Below are 19,435 nucleotides of genomic sequence, written 5' to 3' on the forward strand. Positions count from 1 at the left end.
CCTGTTTGGTGATGTTATACGGGCCAAGGAACTAACGGAATTAGAAGAGAACGGAATGTGCCATAGTGCCCTAACAACCTGTGTCCTATTGTTGTTCGGTGCTAAGAAAACAGTATTGCTCCACACAAAGACATCCATTTATATTTGCATTAGATTTTTATTTTTCTTAATCACTTGAAAGCTTATAAAGAGTCCAATACCTTGGTGTTTGAGTGACATAAGCAAGGATTATAAACAGGACTATAAACGGTCAGCAATGTTACAGAAAATGAAATGTCAACTTTGTGATAACTATCATTAATAACAGGACAATATTGGTTTTATTCTATACTATAATACTGCTCTTTAGTTAGAAAAATATTCTTGTTCCATAGAATATACCTGCGCTGAGAAATGTGACCTGATGACCTCTGCTTTATTGCCATACTCAAAAAGGTACAGTAGTAATCAATTAACAAATGACAACGAAAAAAGAACTACAGCCTCAAGTACCAATTGTTTTCTTGAATCCTGATGAAACGCTTACAAAGTGCAACAGATAATCAAACTGGACAGTCTCCACAAGGTGCAAATTACAACAAAAAAGGTGTGTCTACATGTGACAAAAGGGGGAAAATTGAAATAGATTCAGGGGTCCAGTCAAATGTTGTTAAACAGTTCAATAGAATAAATGGGGTAAATGGCAACTATTTGGAATATGTTCATGTGGGAATATTTTGTATAGTCCAAAATGAAAATGCATGATGTACCTCCTTTATTAACTACAACATGCGGTCTAGTCCATTCCTACAAATCTTACTAGCAGAAGACAGAAGTCAGAGGAAAGAGTTGATAATGAAGGGGGGGTTTACATTAAAAAAAAATTATAATAGGCTACTTACTACTTAGATGGATGTGATTGCAAGTTAAATTTGGACTAATAAAGCAAGATAATTCCAAACCCAAATGCCCAAACTCAGAGGGAAAGTGGACAGCTAAAATTGGTCTGAACACTAATATAAAAGGTTCCCAGTAGCTGTTGAAATCCCATAGGAGCCCCACTGTACGTACTTCTGAATTGATGTGCTTTATAGGATTTGACCCCATGTAAAATATGCAACTAAAACTATTATATTTAAAAATAAAATTAAATGCAGGTCAATCGTTAATTTGTCCATGCTGCGATAGAATGGGATTCAAAGTTAAACACCTTGCCACGATTTGTTTATTTGAAACACTGCTGCATACATGTATTGATAGCTCCAGGATTTCTACCAATTACAAAATGGCCAAAATTGACAACAAAAAAGAGGCTTGGCTCAAATCTTTTTAAAGCTGTGACTCTGCACTCCACTCTCGCCAAAGATGCTAAGGCTTTTAACACTCAAGGTCCAGGACATCATGTTCAGAGTCCTGTAGTATGCTACAACGCATACTGTGCGGTTCAATTCACAGGAGCTATTTTTTCATGCACATTCATTTCAAACTACACCGAGTCTGTAGCAGCAGGGAAGTGCAGTATGTTTCCTAATGGCTGCTGGCTTTCTGCTACTTTTTAGATCTATGAGCAGCGACGTCAACTAGTATGAATATACTAAACGCACTTCTGCAATCCGTTTCAACTAAACCCCGTGTGTGTAAATCCAATTTACAGGAGATCATATTGGTTCTACTGTTCTCAAAGCTGTGCTGCTTCAGGTGGACAGACCTTATGTAGCATGACACATACCTATACAATAATTCTCATGCTACAGTCTATGGCTACTTTGTCTACAATAAAAAAGGCATTTATTTTCCAAGTGCAATTCAAGCGGTTGGTACAGAGGGAATCGATTGTACCACTGCAGCTCCCAGGAAGACTTGTCTGTTGAGGATTAAGTAGTTGAAGTTACTGCTATGTTAAAAGGAGAGGGCAGGTGAACCTTCCATAGAGCTAAACTATAGCGCTCATCTAACACAAGTGATGGACAGAGAGGAACAATCCAACCATCATCTCATCATAAATCCATGTGGCCTCATGAAGATGAAGCTGGGAACACAGCATCCAGTGTGTCGACTGGAGAGGATTAGATGTGATCCAGCTAGACAGGTTGTGTTTCTATGGTCTCCACCGCATTGCAATGACAGCCATAACATAGTGTGAATTCAAAAAAGGTCAAAGGGCATTTAGGTAACGTCGGTACCCAAAGTGTCAATCAACATAAAAACAGGACAGGGGGCAGCCATTGAATGGATGGGTGTCCTCGAAAAATGTATTAAAACAAGAGGGAATCAAAGATTGAAATACAAAAGAACAAGTAATAAAGGCAAGGCAATCTCAGTTATGGCCATTTATGTCTTTTAAATATTTACCTTTTCTAACAGAATATATCTACAGAAGCATTTGGCCATTTGTACACAGTGATTCCTTTGCGTACACGCCATTATTTCTCCATATCTGTAAAAATGTGCCTATTTACAAGTTTGTACAGCCACCCAACAGAGCTCTCTCCATCTCCCAGAGGACCCCATCCACTTAAAGCAGGACACCTGAGTTTTCAAAACGAATGCTTCAAATCTCCACCGCACATTTCACAGGATATCAAGGGAGATGCTCACATGCGCTCGCACACACTGACTCGCACAACCACACAAACTAAAGAAAGTTACATACTCCCCCAAGGCTGCAGATAGACATTTCGGAATAATCCACACCAACTTTTTTTAATCAATGGTTCTTTTAGAAGAATTGTGAATGAAATCCCCCCCCCCCCTAAAATAAACTGCATTCATGGAGTTAATGAGACTAAGATGTCTTACAGCAGGTGGAAGTTAAGGTGGCAGATTATCAACTAGCCACTGACTGTCCCCAATGTGACAATATGTTGGCGTGGACAAGTAGAGATAAAGTGGGTCGAGGTTTTGCTTTAGGCGAATGAGTGATGAGAACTTCCTGGGAGACTTCATCTTGGCTGTTGATGTCAGAGGCCATGGACTGACTGCTGCTATGGGTGGGAGGTGGATGGTTGCTGGACACAGCAGGTCTTACTGAGAGGCGGCGGCCCCGGGTAGAGAGAACCTGCAGAAACAAAGGGGGAATTAAAAATGGGAAGACGTAGCTTGGAATGGAGGTGTGAGAAACAACAGGTCTGCACCCGAATGCTGGAATAAAATGAAAATGTATGAGCAGAAAACTTGAAGCTATAACCTAAATGAAATCATGGGGGCAATGATGGTATTGCCATTACCTCTGTAGTCTCTGCACTAGTTCAGACACCAGGGAGTCAGAGATGCCAGGATATGACTCTTCTGCCAGGAAAATGGCCTCCCTCAACTCATCTACAGCCTCTGGCTTGCCATTGGTCGCCTCAACCTGCTTCTCTTTTAGCTGCAAGGGAAGGAGAGACCGTTTACTGCAGGGTTGTCAAACTCATTCCATGTAGGGCCTAGTGTCTGCGGGTTTGTTTTTTTCTTTCAATTAACACCTATTAGTGATCTTCAATCAAGTAGAAGTGAGGAGCGAAAACCCTAAGACACTTGGCCCTCTGTGGAATGAGTTTGACACATGGTTTACTGGATCATCCTAATAGAGTACCACAGTATAAGTCATAATACCCATAAAACCTAGCGGTCAAACAGGGAAATTGTTCCAATTGTATTTCCACCATACGGGATTTTCAAAACACTTTAAATAAATGCCGTTTTACCGGTAGGCTCATCCTGGCGTGACGTTTGTATAACCATGTAAATCTCTCTAGGACAAGCTGACTTATCAATATATTCACATGTATTTAAATCCCAAAAATGAAAAGCTAATTAGCTGTTAAATGTGGCCATCATAAAGAACTACAAATAGCATGATTATGTGGACAAGACTGCAGAATCGAGGCAAAGGTAAGAATCTCTGGATTAACTATCTTATGTTAGCTAAATGTAGTAATGAATAAATAGGCAACATTTCTTTAAAAATGAACAATTCTGTGAACTGTCTTGTGCAAGTTTCAAATTGACAATAACTGTCAGCGAAGGTTTCAGGTTGAGATGACGTGCAGGAGCTCGCAAGGATTTGTAGTTTTACATTAAGTCAACTTCGATGGTAATTAGCATTTTCAAATCTGAGAGTAAATGGAGCTGAATATATTGATAAAGGTCACCTGGTCTGAGAGAGATTTATATGGTTATCAAAACGTCACGCCAGGGTAAACCTACACGAAACACAGCCCTTATTTTAAGTGTTTCTAAAATCTCCTATGGGAAAAATGGTGGAAAAACAATTGGAACCATTTCCTCGTTTGATCACTAGGTTATGGTTATTATGACACCTCCACGGTGGGGCTCTATATATGTGAATGGTGTGCAGCTGTAGCCTCAAAAGCTTCAACACAGATCTCAGAACAGTTTGACACTGAATGATTTAACTTGACAGATTCTCTCTTATACCTTTCAGTGAAATAATAAAAATAGAAATGGGATCACCACAAGAGGTCAGAAGATACCCTACATTTGCATAAATACATTCTTACCTCAGAAAACAAAGGGGAAATTATAGTGGACAAGCTCTGTGACAAAGGCCGCTTTGGACTTTCTTGCACCTGAAAAAGGAAGTGTCACTCATTTTACAACAATGACGAAGAGAAAGAGCTAAATAAGAAAAAGCAGAAGAGTAAGGTCAGCAGACTGAACAGAGACACCACATGAGATTGAAAACGCCCAGAAACCACTTCCTGAACTACTTTAGTTAGAACATGATGTATATTAAAAAATTTAAAAAACTGAAACGAGAAACCTTGAGGTATGAATATACACTATGCTTAAAATCAGCATTTGTGGTGAGAATAACCATGAGAATCAAACTCCCAAACTAAGTTGCATTTTTCTCTTGAATCCTCTTTCATATGACTTGTTATATTGCTATTTCAACCAGGTGCCACCTTACCTTGTTCCTCTCCAGCTCATCAGGCTGGGCGGCTCCATTCTGAAACTTCTTGGGGTCCTTCTCCCTGATGGTGTTGAAGATCCAGTCATCGTTCCCAGAGTCGTTCCCTCCAGACGCCTGGCCATCCTGCTCCCTGACAAGACACGGCAACAACCTTTAGACAACCTCACATGGAGACACAGTCTGAAGCACGCACCTTTAAAAAGAGCGTATCAGTGAACTGTTCCAAAACACAATCTGGTAAACCACCCCTTCTGTGAGAATTGCAGAGAAAAGAGTGACTACGATCTGATGAACAACACTAGAGGACAGACGAAGGGACCAAATGGGAATGACTTACGAGTCCGACTCATCGTCGCTGGATTCCTCCCGAGACTGCTCTGCTTTCCACCTCTTGTACTTGTCCACCAGCTCTGAAAGGTAGGATGTCTTCTTGGCGTGCCGGACGATCAGCTTGTGTTTCAGCAGCTCTTTGGCAGTTGGCCTCTGAGGAGGCGCAGAGTGTCAAGCAAGTGTAAATATTGGATGTGCTCTACATTAGCATCTTTGCATAATGTACAAAGGGTCGACTTTCTAGAAAGAAGACCATTATCAGAATGGCAATTTGAGCTCAATTTCTCCCCAAACACCACTTACAAAGCTGGGCTCTTTGTTCAAACAGGCTTCAATGAATTCTTTGAGGGGTTTGCAGTAGTTTCCTTCCAGTGTGGGCGGGTTGTTCTTTGGGATGAGGAATAAGACCTTCATAGGGTGGAGCTCTGAGTGGGGCGGCTCTCCTTTGGCTAGCTCTATGGCCGTTATGCCTAGCGACCAGATATCCGCCTGAGACACAACAATAAAAAGGGAGAATGTTTTGAGTACAAATTCGTCACACTCCCACTACACACTTCAAAGACATGATAGGAAATACCAACAGGGCCGGTTTGGTGATGCAACTGATCTACAGACGGCACGATTCACTGGATGAAAGTGACAAACAACACTTCTTGAGATGTGACTAGAGATTTTTACTCAAAAGATGGAGGGTGGCATTTTATAGTCACACATTAACACTCTAGCTAGTAGCAACATTCACACACACACTAGAAAGGCCCGATTTAGTAGGCCTATATCAACTGAGGCTGTAATAGCCCATTTAAGGAACTAGAGTCAACCCGGGATGAGACCGTGTGGTGTTTCTGGTTATCCGCAAGGTGTCGAGTTGTGGCCGTTCCTAATGTGCCTGGTGATATTTCCATCTGTGTGCAGCACTGTGCACGGACTTCCAGTGTAATCAAAGCAGGTCACAGAGCTGAAGCTACACCTGCAATGTCTCTACACAGCACATTTCAGTACCGGGGGGAGGGGGGGACATCCTCATTGGACTATTATGGAAACAGAGTTAGTATTCAAAACTGTGTTAACATTCCATAACACGTGGATGAACCTATGAACTGCCGTTTCATCTTAACCTGGAACCTGAGAGAGCGCTTGTGGTATTTCGGACCTTTGAGTCGTACGCAGACTGTTTTATGACTTCAGGTGCCATCCAGAACGGAGTGCCCACGAACGTGTTCCTCTTTATCTGAGTGTCCGTTAACTGCCCCGCCACTCCAAAGTCTGCCAGCTTCACGTCTCCTTGCTCCGACAGCAACACGTTGGCGGCTGGGGGGAAAACACAGTTAAGTTAGACAGCTGTCCAGACATCTAAACTGAGACAATACTATGTTAGGATGTAATATGTTGTTAAAGGGATGAAACTAAGTGTTCTTAACAGTACCTTTAATATCTCGGTGGATTTTCTTTTCAGAGTGCAGGTACTCAAGTCCCTTCAGGATCTCTCTGACAATTGTGGCTATCTGGGTTTCGTCCAAGGCACCCGGCTCCAACTGAAACAGAAAGAAGGCTTGTGTCAAGGGTCTTCCTGAACCAATATTTGGTTAGATACTTGCATGCACAGTGACTGAAATGTGATTATAAACTGGGTGGTTCCAACCCTGAATGCTGATTGGCTGTCAGCCGTGGAATGAGATATACCATGGGTATGACAAAACATTTATTTTTACCGCTTTAAATTACATTGGTAACCAGTTTATAACAGCAATAAGGCACATTAACCACTGCTAATGGTTGTATCCAGGCACTCCGCAATGCGTTATGCATAAGAACAGCAGTTAGCTGTGGTATATTGGCCATATACCACACCTTCTCGTGCCTGATTGCTTAATTATAGCCTTTGGATTGTGTAGGCCTACATCACCTCAATCTTAGGGAAACTTACCAAATCCAGAGCTGATCCTCCTCCTAAATATTCCATAATAATCCATAATTTTGCATCCTGAAAATGAGAATGATTTTAGAAATTACGCAGAGTCTCCATTAAAGCAGATCAACCTGTACAGTTATTATTTAGCATCATACTGGAATAGAGTGGAAGGGGAAATTAAATATCAAAATCAAGACAGCGCTAATCTCCTCCCTCCACTTTCATAAAAATTCTACCATTTTCATACATATTAAAAGGCAGCTTAAGCTAAGCACTTCAGCCATCCCTTCCCCCAGTGAGTCGGGGCGAGCCAATCACAGCACATCTGGCCGCATCAGGGATCATATTAGATAACGGACAATTAGGTCATTTAAGGTATGAAGCCATAACAGCCTAGTGACGCCTGGACCAAGTGCAGTTCAATAAAGCAGCACATTAACAATGTGCTTTGGAGGAGGAAATGAAGTACGGCTGAAGCCCCTTTGCTTTCATTAGGTGTAGTGGCCTAAAGCCTGGCATCCAATAGGACAGTTTAGGCCTACACGTTATTATAGCAGACTTGATAACCTTGAGAGAGCATTATACACCATTTCTAAAAGGGAGGCAAGCCTTAAGTCAAAGAAATACTAATAGAGGTTCTAGATATACCAGTCCAGTGGTTAGGCCAAAATGTCAAAATGCAAGACCATTCAGACTTGATGATCCATAAATCAGTCAGTCTCCCTGGCAGGAACCTCTCCAGCCTGTTTTGAGAGTGCATCAGCAGCACCTTGACATACTAACTAACCAGAAAGTATCCTCAGTATGGGAGCAGACAGAGCATTTCATATGTAAACCATAACCAAATCAAACAGTAGGTGAAGTAACGGGCCATGCACTGAGCCAATCACATGGGAGAAGAACCCCTTCGTCTTAGGGAGGGAGCAAGCCTACGCTGAGAGAAGACATGAGAGTTACACACACTCTCAATAGCCTCCATCAGACAGAGCACGTCGCCTGGGGTCTTGAGAAGTGTCTCCTCACTAGTAGCAATGTGGAAGAGTTTATGTTTTAGATGCTGGTGGCTGATCCTTACACAATACTAGATATACAGCCATGCACTGACCCAAACCCTCACAGCTAACAATACCCGGGAGATTAGGAAGTAGCCTATGCACTCATACGGCCCATAAGGAAGAGCAATGATCCGGCACAAATATAAAATACTACATGACCAACTCTGCAGAAGAAAACTTCTATACCAAAAGGTTGGAAGTCAGGGGGGAAATATCTGAATAATAGATAAATGAACCAAATTGAAACCTCTGTTGACAGGTTGCAATATGGTTTATTTATAATATAACTTCTATGTCATTAAGGGCATTCTGCCCGAGTGGCCATTTTTGTTTCTAAATGGCCGTGCATGCTGCGGAAGTGATTTCCCCCTTATAAACAGGTAATGTAGGCCTTGTGGTTATACTTCCTAGTCGTCAAAATGTGGCGATTATTAGCGAGCTGGACACAGTAAAGAAACGTAGGTGCATTATCAGTTCCACAACTCAAAACCACCCTCGAGCTAGATTGGATCCCCTCACGGGACGGACCGTATGTTTGACACCTCTGTTCTACATGATTGGCCTACCTTATCAGAGACGGCATAAGATCAGTGTGCATAGACGCCCTTGGAAGGCCTGATAGACAATTAGCCTGTAGCCTAAAGCACTGTCTGAACAGGGTATGGGCAGAATGAGCCCGGCTGTTGCTAGCTGGCTGGCTTCTCCAGAGCAGAGCTGCAAGGCTGTCAGGCGGCTCTCTCTGAGCAGATGTTAGGGTCTGAGCCGTGTGATCCAGCGCGCCGAGGGCTGGAGTAGCACCTGCTGCCTGTCCCACTGTTAGTCACGCAACGCTAGCCTCCCTCCCTCTTCATCCATCCATCCATCAGCACAACTGGACCCGACAGCCCACTGGCACTCTCCCCACTGGCCTTAAGTAAACCACTAACACACAACATGCTCTGTGAGAGCCACTTAAGCCCGATCACATGTAAGTCTACAAGTACTCAGGTCTACTCCACATTCACTTCAAACTTATGGTTGACAGCAACCGAGGCCAGGAAATGATGCAATCTCTCACAATCAAGTCAACACAGGATGCTCAATGTCTCTTGGTTTTTCATAGTGTTCCTGTCTTTGCATGACATGTATTGAAGGTAATATAGGCCAATGTGAAGGGAAGTATGATGTATGCTTGTGTGTTCTGTTCGTCAGCACCAGTGCCAATCCATGCCATAGGCCTAATGCTCAGGCACAATTCATGGGAGCCTTGTCCCATTGCCCGTATGAATGATTTATTGACCCACATACAGTTGTCTGCAATTGTTACACATCCCACCACTGACAACTATACTTTAAAAAACTACACCAAATGTGTAACACAAATAGAGCACAGCATCTCAAATGTGTGTAGAAAAATAAAAAAAATTTAAGGACAATTTGTGGATTGACCATCTAGCCTAAATCCTTTCTCACAGCATTCTGATATTACATTTGGTTGAGTCAAGTTACCTTCAGATATGAGCCATAATACTTGGTAACGAAGGGACTGTCACACTGGCTGAGGACTGTAATTTCCTGTTGGATGTCTTCGATTTCATCCTCTGCCTCCTCAAGGTCAATTATCTTAATGGCCACTACTTTCTGAGTCCGATTGTCAATGCCTTTGAACACCTCTCCAAAAGAACCTTTCCCTATTCTCTCCAGCTTGGTGAACAGCTCCTCCGGATCAGCTTTAAAGTTCTGAGGGAAGGAAAGAAACAAAAGTGGGTTGGAATAAAAACAGCAGAGCAGGCATGGTTCAATCCCAGGTAAATAAGGACCATGCAATCAAGAGATTTAGCAAAGGTTTTTAAGTTTCTGGTTGTAGCCTGTTTGGGTTTAGATCATAGGCCTAAAAAGAATAGTGCTGTGGAAAAACAATAGCTATTTGCCAATATATATATCCTATATATCCTTTTGACAATATTGCAATATTATTTTTAACCTTCAACATTTTTTACATTTAATTAAAAAAATTCAGGACTTATTTCCACGACTGATCAAAACTTGTTTTCTCATGTCTCCCTCTTTTCTTGTACCATATCACGTCGGCACCTATGTGTCATGAGGTCCCTGGAAATTCTCAGCCCTACCTATTTATTTAAAAAAATACAAATAAAGTTTCATATCTGGGTTAACAAGGTCAACAAAATGTGGATGGTGCATTTCAAACCAGCTAGGCCCTTTTAGAGCAAACGGCAAGACGCAGACTGTAGACGTGAAACCAAACTTAGCATAAACATTGACACTGCAGAGGAGCACGCCGTGGTACATTTAAATTAGCCTAGTGTGGTCATGTCTATTTATGATCTGCTATGTTCATTTTATGATATTAGGCCTCATGACAGGGGGGGGGGGGGGGGGGGGGTGAAATAAAGTGTTACCAAATATTACCCAGGCTGACTATTCAATGCAAAGCGTGCCTGTCCAACACTAGCGGGTTGCAAAGGTGCCTCGCTCTTCAAGATAATGATTTCATTCAAGGCGCTAAAGCTATGAGTTGCATTTATGAACCTGTAGCGCGTGAGCGCAAGGACACATAATAGCTATATAGGCTTTGCACAACGTAGTCTGCTAATAAATTACTAGAATATAAATGTATTAGGGCTGCGTAGCCTGCGTTCAGTTCTTCATGCTTCATTAGGCCGATCATGAAATGCTATAATACAAGTTAATCTGGGGGAGTCACAGCTTTGCAGTCCCAAAAGTAGGAACCAATAACATCTTTATACTTCCTGCAGTGCAATGATTAACTGCCTGAAGCAGAAGCACATTTGTTGCAGCATAAAATAGTGTGAAGGAACATTTCCCAGTCACAATACCGCTTTACAAATCAATGGATAATGTCCAATTAATTTCAATAGAGGCATAAAGATTTCATATTCCTACACACTAATACCATTTTGATACCCATTAAGAGACATTCTGAAGATTGACTTGATTTGCTTGCACCAGAATTATAGTTTAATTTACCAGATAAACAATGCCTGTGCAGCCATTGCTCTCAAGACATCCCCCTAGAGAATGTTGTAAATCTGCCACAAAGAAGGGAAAGAGGACTCATTAACTTGAGTTTCCAAGAGAGCCTTAAGTCAAGAGACTGAAAGGGACGGGGGTGAAGAAAAATGAAGGCAAACAAAAGCCCAAAACAGCAGTGGTCATCCAGGTGAAAATCATCCTGTTGAGTCTGACTTGTGGTCACAATGGGGAAAAACAACACTGGGCACTGTCACTACAGATTCCACATGCTGGAAAAACACTTGCTGTTCCCACAGTCAGCAGGTTTATCACGACTGCTAAAGCTGCCCGAAACCTCCCTCTAAAAGCATGTGTTTGATCCTCTACCAGCTGCACCACCCGATTGTGTGGTCCACTGCAGTCAGTCCGCGCCATGAGGGCTGAAGCTCACCCCCCCCCCCATATCACCCTCTCTGGACCTGCTCTCCAAGCCCATGCTGGACACAGCATGAACCAGGTTGCCACTATTCAGGAGAGGACAGTATGGAGGTAAAACATGACTATTCATGCAGCAAGGCTAGGGCTGGCACAATCAGCGTATAATCGTGTAACCGACAATTATGGAGGAAGACCGTCATGAAACTTAAATAACTGGCAATCATTAGAATTAAAAACGTGGGTGAAACGAACAGCTGACTGACGACTGGGCAGCCGGGCATTTGCGCAATTGAGCCCTTTTCCGCGGTTACCTGGACCCTTACCAACATGACAAAACTTTTGGTCCTTGCTGAAACAAGCCAACGAGTGTTTGGTTTCCCAGACAATGCCCTCCCTCCTGCAGCAGCAGCACATGAAGTCAAGAGCGTCGGCGAAGAGAAAATGTGCCTCAAAAATGTAAAATTACATATGACAATGGTCATTTGCCTAACCAATAATAGTCATCCAAAATTGCATGGACTGTCACAGCCCTACTCAAGGCTATGCCAAGATGCCCCCATGAGAATGTCAGTCTTATGTCCATTGTCTGAATGGGGAAAGACCAAGTGACCTAGCTTTTACGAGATAAGTCATATCCTGGCAGTTCTTGTTAAAAAGTAAAGACTTACTTTCCACTGCCTCATAAAATGGCAGACACCTCAATAACATGTTATATCACGAAACTAGAACAAAACCATGATATTGGGGAATTTCACAAAACGTAATCAACAGAAGATCCTTTGGAGTATTGTTGACATTAAAGCATTATGGAGAAATCATTCATTGACGTTGTAGCATGTGTGACCTTTATGGCCTTACCCAGGCCTCCTTTAAGACACCATAATATTTCATCTGTAAGTGCTACAAAAAAAAAAAACTGGTGTCATGAAGCTTTACCACTTGCTCTGTAATGAATAGTATTTACATTAATAATTTGCTGATATTAATTTATGAAGATTGGAAAATATTAGAGATGCACCGATGACATTTTGCGCCTATTCCGATATTTTCCTTGCCAAAAAAACCCTGATATAGATATCCGATATTACATTTTTTTGCTAGATTTTAAGCATTCTAGTACAGTTAAATAGTTAATAAAAACACGGACGCAGCAGTCTAAGGAAATGCATCGCAGTGCAAGAGGCGTTATTGCAGTCCCTGGTTTGAATCCAGGCTGTATCACATCCGGTCGTGATTGGGAGTCCCATAGGGTGGCGCACAATTGGCCCAGCGTCGTCCGGGTTTGGCAGTCATTGTAAATAAGAATGTTCTTAACTTACTTGCCTAGTTAAAGGATACACACACCACAAAAAAGTTGTTGGCATTTACACATGTCCCCATTACCAGTAAAACAATCCAAATCAATTTATTTCACTTACTTGCTGTGCTGTTTCGTTGTTCATTTGATCAGTCATTTCATTCTCAACCAGGATTTCATCATACATGTCAAGCAGTGAAGTTTCAGCTCTGTCTGTCCGTGGCCTCTCCCTCTGTGTGCATTGTCACTGTCTGTTTCCATCTGGTCCAGCTGTGTATGTAACAGTTCACGTAAACCCTGTTTCTTGTCTGCATCGAAGTAACGGCCTTTGTACCCAGCATCGTGCATGATGGCAACACAGTAAAGAGGCTCAGAGAGAATGCCACCGAATCGCTCGTTTACAGCCTCGAATACTTTTGTACGTTTAACCCCATGGTCTGTCGGTAGTTTTTTTGAGCAGGCGTTTCAATGCCATGACAGATAGTATCACGTCTGCCGCAGACGATTAGCGTATTTCTCAAGTCAGTTGTTCGAACGGAGCTAGGAGTGTGTTCATGTTTCCAAGTTTCAAACATGTTCTCAAATGCCATTGAAATGGCTGCGGCAGTAAGAGAACAAGAACAGACACATTCTTGAGCATGCAATACGGCTTTCCTCAGTAGGAAATCCTCGTCGACCCATTGTGCTGTCAGACTCAGCATGCTCATGGGGCTGACGTCGCTGGTCCAAATGTCAGTCGTGAAGCTAATAGCAGCGACGCCCATAGCAAGTAGCTCACGGATGTGCGTTTCAACAATACTGTGTAACTCCGGTAGGGCTACATCTGAAAAATAGCGCCTACTTGGTAGTGTATACCGGTGCTCGACCAGTCGGCAAAAGCCATCATCATGCATGACAGAGAATGGTTGCTTGTCAAGGGCAATGAATTCCATTAGCTTGGCGTTAATGGATTTTGCTTTTGAGTTGTCTTGCTGAAATGTTCTTACTCTTTCAAATGACTGCTCGACTTGAACTTGTTCAGCTGTTGGAAGTGCACTTAGTATTTTTCTACTTTTGTTCTGTGTAGCACTGTATTTTTCGTGGCGTCATGACGTCATCTACCTACGTTATTATAGGTCAGCTTTGTGCAAAACCGATGTCGTCGGCATTAAACTTGACATCGGGCCGATGCTGGCATTTTTAGCTAATATCGGACGATTCCGATAGGCACACCTATATATCGTGCATTGCAACAAAATATAAACCTGAATATAGAAAATACGATTTTTGATTTGGCAAATTTGTAAATATATTGTTGAACATAATATTCTCTAGGGGCATAGCAAAGTTCCAGTGGGATTTCTGCTAGTTTTAAAGTTAAGATACAAATGTAAAATATAAATCAACAATCCTTCCTCTAGAAGGACCCTTCTATGGATTACATTTAGTGAAAAACACCATAGTACTCCCTGTACTCCCTGTTCACTCAATGCTGCACGGCCAGACACGAGTCCAAAACCATCATTAAGTTTGCCGATGACAACAGCGGTAGGCCTGATCACCAACAACGATGAGACAGCCTATAGGGAGGAGCTCAGAGACCTGGAAGTGTGGTGCCAGGAATACAACCTCTCCCTCAACGTGATCAAGACAAAGGAGATGATCGTGGACTACAGGAAAAGGAGGGAACAGCACACCCGCATTCTCATCGACGTGGCTGTAGTGGAGCAGGTTGAGAGCTTCAAGTTCCTTGGTGTCCACATCAACAAACTATCATGGTCCAAACACTCCAAGACAGTTGTGAAGAGGGCACGACATCACCAATTCCCCATCAGGAGACTGAAAAGATTTTGCATGGGTCCTCAGATCCTCAAATTTCTACAGCTGCACCATCGAGAGCAACCTGACTGGTTTCATGGCCGTCTGGTATGGCAACTGCTCAGCCTCCGACCGCAAGGCCCTACAGAGGGTAGTGCCTACGGCCCAGTACATCACTGGTGCCAAGCTTCCTGCCACCCAGGACCTCTATACCAGGCGTGTCAGAGGAAGGCCCTAAAAAAATTGCCATATCCTCCAGCTACCCTAGCCATAGACTTCTCTCTGCACCCGCACGGCGGCAAGCGGTACCGGAGAGCCACGTCTAGGTCCAAAAGGCTTCTACCACCAAGCCATAAGACTGCTTAACAGCTAATCAAATGGCTACCTGGACTATACTGCTGCTACTACTACTCACTGTTTATTATCTATGCATAGTCATTTTATCCCTATCTACATATTACCTCGACTAACCTGTACCCCCGCACATTGACTCGGTACCGGCACCCCCTGTATTTTTTTTTTAATTACGCGACTTCGTATTTACAATGACGGCGAGGGATGGTGGGTTAACTGCGTTGTTCAGGGGAAGAGCAACATATTTTTACCTTGTCAGCTCAGGGATTCGATCCAGCAACCTTTCGGTTACAGGCCCAAAGCTCTTTCACTAGACAACCTGCCAGCCCTGTATATGGCCTCCTTATTGTTATTTTATTGTTGCTCTTTTATTTTTTACTTTAGTTTATTTTGTAAATATTTTTCTTAATACTGCCCATCGTTGGGTAGGGGCTTGTAGTAAGCATTTCACAGTAAGGGGCTGTAGTGGACGTGACATTTGATTTGAATTTGAGCCTAACCAATATCCAAACGGAGATTCAATCTCAGATTCGGAGATTCAACAATCTGACATGGATTGATTTATCAAGATGAGTCCCCACGCTTGTCTTAAGCAGTGTGATGGAGCTGTCCCAATCAAAACAGTTCTGAAATGATCATCTAACTGACCACACGTGGGTATATAGCCTATTGCTTCAAACGTATTACAAGGATTGGTTGAGTTTGGGAGTTTCAGTAAGAAACTATTTGATACATGCCTTATATTATTTGCATTAGCCTCGTTTTTCCCCAATCTTTTCCTTATTCAGTTATATTTTTCCCACAGTAATTCTTTATGGAGCCATCCAGTTGAAGTTAAGAAAACAGTGCACGTGTAGTAGCAATGGTGGAACAAGTACCCAATTGTCAAACTTGATTCAAAGTAAAGATACTCGAGTCATTTTCTATTAATGTAAAGGTCACCCAGTAAAATACTACGTAAGTATAAACGCATTTGGTTTAAAATATCCTTAAGTATCAAAAGTAAAAAGAATTTCAAATTCTTTATATTAAGTAGATTGCACCATTTCCTTGTTTTAATTTGTTTTTTTATTCACAGATAGCCAGGGGCACACTCCAACACTGACATAATTTACAAACAAAGCATTTGTGTTCAGTGAGTACGCCAGATCAGAGGCAATAGGGATGACCAGGGATGTTCTCTTGATAAGTGAGTAATTGTACTTTTGCAATTTTGTTTGTCAGGGAAAATGTATGGCGTAAAAAGTACATTTTAATTAGGAATGTAGTGAAGTAAAAGTTGTCAAATTGAAATAGTAAAGTACAGATATCACAAAAAAACGACTGAAGTAGTACTTTCAAATATTTTTACACCACTGCTTAGTGATGGGCGAAGTGACATGCCTTGCAAAGTTTAGAACTGCCAGGAGGATGGTAAACGAGGCGCTGCCTAGCAACCAAGACATTAGTGTATGCCGAATGCCACCTCAGCATTGCGGCTACGTTTCTTACTTTACCGTTATTTAACTAGGCACGTCAGTTAAGAACAAATTCTTATTTTCAATGACGGCCTAGGGACAGGGGCAGAACGACAGATGTTTAACTTGTCAGCTCGGGAATACTAAAGCCTGTAGGTAGAACTTCGCTGAAATAATTACTAGGTGGTTTGGCAGAAAGAAAAGTTTAGAATTTGATATTTGATACCGGTAATACCTTTCAGATATAAAGAAAGGGATATTTAAGTATTCTACTCTTGGATTCTGAAGGACTACAGCAGCACTGGCAGAGACATGCTGCAACATGGGGCAAATATAGCCACATCTCTGCTCAACATTAATATGACTAAATAGAGCGGCCTCATCAATACCTTATGTCTTGCCATAGCGGACTAGCTGGTAAATAAAAAAAACGAGTTAAAACTAGCTAGTGTGGATGGGACAATATCAATAATAAAGTCGACTTCCTTGAGTCAGTAACGACGTTACAGTAGCTAGGAGGTATGCTAAACGCTTAAAGTATTGCAAAGAAATTTAAGGAGACCAACCACTTGATGAGCTGAAAGGACGGTGAAATAAAACTTACCTGCATCCCTGGAATGCCACTCTGAACCGGGGAGTGAGCCATGTCGTCAGTAAAAAAAAAAAATCCTCACTCAGTTGACGCTAGCTAGATAGCGAACCCGATTAGCTATTTTTTCTATCTAGCAAGCCCAAATCGGAGAACGCAACGCTGTTTATGCCAAGCTAACGTTACCTTGCGTTATAGGTATTATAATCGGTGACCGAATTTACAAAAGTCTACCACGCAATCAGCTCAAAAACAGTGCTTGTTTTTTGGCTGCAACGTGCCTCTTCTTCCGCAGATAACGTTAGCAGCTGGCTAGCTAGCTACCTAAATCTTTAACATAAGCGCAAACTAGGTTCTGCGCACCTTCCACACAAGTCTGATTAATTCGCAACGTTTTCGCAAATATCCGGTGAACAGTGAGTATAATTATAAGATATTGAATGTCTAAATTGAGGCTAGTTGTATCATTTGTTGTCCTGTCCTCATCACTTTTCTCTATTGCCGTCCGCCATCTTGACTGCTGTCATTCACATATAAGGGGAACCAATCACACTCCACAAAAACTACAGCTGTGCTATAACGTCATAGAACGAAGGGATGACGGTCGTCACTAGTTATCACATCCACAAAGTCATAGTTATGGCTAAACCATGCATATTTAAAAATGTATCTTCTTAAAATCTGATTTTAAACATAACCATAATCTTAACCACATTGCTAACCTTATGTCTAACCTTACATTAAGACGAAAAAGCAAATGTTTGATTACATTTATTGACTTTGTGGCTGTGGTAACTACTGTATCCCTTCAGTAAAATTTATAAACCTAGTTTTCACGTGTGTGGGGTGTATATTTTTCTTCAAATATCAGAAGCCAGTAGCCCTATTTGGGAAGTAGTTACATTGGAGCTTTCTGGGAGCAAGCACACTGGTCCAATATTGGTCAATATTGTCTAATTATGTCCCTAAATATCACTGTTATAAGTTACTGGCTTATGCATACCCAGCCCTCCTTTCAACATTTATGTTATAGTCTAAGGCCAATCACAAGGACAGGATGTTATTATGCCCAATTATCCCCAGACAAATTAGATTAATGTAAGTGAGCTTAAATAACAGCCGTGACAAAAATTGTCTCTCCATGTTTTTTAAAGCAATGACAAGGAAAACAATTGTTCCAGATATTTAATCAAATCAAGAAAAATGTGTTTTTTAATACACACTAACTTCTATATAAAAAGAATGCAACATATACAAGTGTACAAAATGAATCCTGATCTAGATACATTGGGATGATTTACAGTTATTTTGAATAACCCCTTAGAGCCGATTGATGCACCGGTGGGCAGTGGTGTAAAGTACTTAAGTAAAAAATACTTTAAAGTACTACTTTGAAATTATTTATACTTTTACTTTTGATACTTAAGTATATTTAAAACCAAATACTTTTAGACTTTTACTCAAGTAGTATTTTACTGGGTAATTTTCACTTTTACTTGAGTAATTTTCCATTAGGTATCTTTACTTTTACTCAAGTATGACAATTTGGTACTTTACCACTACTGCCTGTGGGTCAATGTAAGTAACATAATAAAAAAATCCTCATCAAAATCCATCAGGTTAAGCTTAGAGATATGTTTTTTGCATTGGATGTGTCTCAATCCACCCATCTGCCGATGTCGAACTTCCACATCTGCGGTGAAAGGTGACCCCATCCCGAAAATCGGTATTCTCACGAAAACGTCTGTAGCGTCCGAAAGGGGAGACTATCAAAATGGAGACTATTCATTTTTTTATATATATATATTTATTTTATACCTAAAGGGATCCCCACTCCCAATAGCTTAGACTTTTAAGAAATAACATATGGTTCCATTTGTAATGTTTTGTTATTTTCTTTCACAGCTGAAAGCTTTAAAAAGTCTGGACTTTAAATGTATCTTAAATATAGTACCAATGTCCTTTTCCCTCTCTGCACCATACTTGGAGCAGTTATTTTGTGCATATCAAAACTATAATATAATAGCATTGGTATTCAACCATTTACTTTCTGTGATGTACTAGATGCCTTGTTAAAGATTGATGTAAAATAAATCCATTGGGGCTGATTTGTTTGATCCATTTTTTCTGCCCCCTGATTGCTGAATAATTAACCCATATTTCTTTACCTGATGATTATATCTCATACTATCCCCAAGGTTTGGAAGACTGCCCATGTACTCCCCCTTCACAAAGGTGGTGACCCTTGCCTTTCTTGCCTAGCTAAAATTTATCCTTAAAATGAATCCCTGTTTACTTTAACAAGTCTGTAAAAAAATTGTAACCTGCAATTT

At 41.4% G+C, this 19,435-nt stretch overlaps 1 protein-coding gene across 1 annotated transcript; it reads right to left on the reverse strand.

The window, feature by feature from the left end:
* Positions 1-137: 137 nt before the first annotated feature.
* On the reverse strand, positions 138-17,693 carry LOC110520149 (serine/threonine-protein kinase 24). Its single transcript, XM_036974516.2, has 11 exons — positions 17,118-17,693; positions 9,683-9,913; positions 7,155-7,211; positions 6,654-6,762; positions 6,381-6,538; positions 5,531-5,716; positions 5,235-5,380; positions 4,895-5,027; positions 4,482-4,550; positions 3,207-3,346; positions 138-3,037 (listed from the first exon to the last, which is right to left on the reverse strand). The coding sequence occupies exons 1-11, from the start codon at positions 17,157-17,159 to the stop codon at positions 3,004-3,006; spliced, it is 1,305 nt and encodes a 434-aa protein (XP_036830411.1). The 5' UTR covers positions 17,160-17,693; the 3' UTR covers positions 138-3,003.
* Positions 17,694-19,435: the final 1,742 nt, after the last annotated feature.

This window comes from Oncorhynchus mykiss, chromosome 3 (genome assembly GCF_057628025.1).
Source record: "Oncorhynchus mykiss isolate SJ-2025 chromosome 3, ASM5762802v1, whole genome shotgun sequence".
In the NCBI taxonomy this organism is placed as follows: Eukaryota; Metazoa; Chordata; class Actinopteri; order Salmoniformes; family Salmonidae; genus Oncorhynchus; species Oncorhynchus mykiss.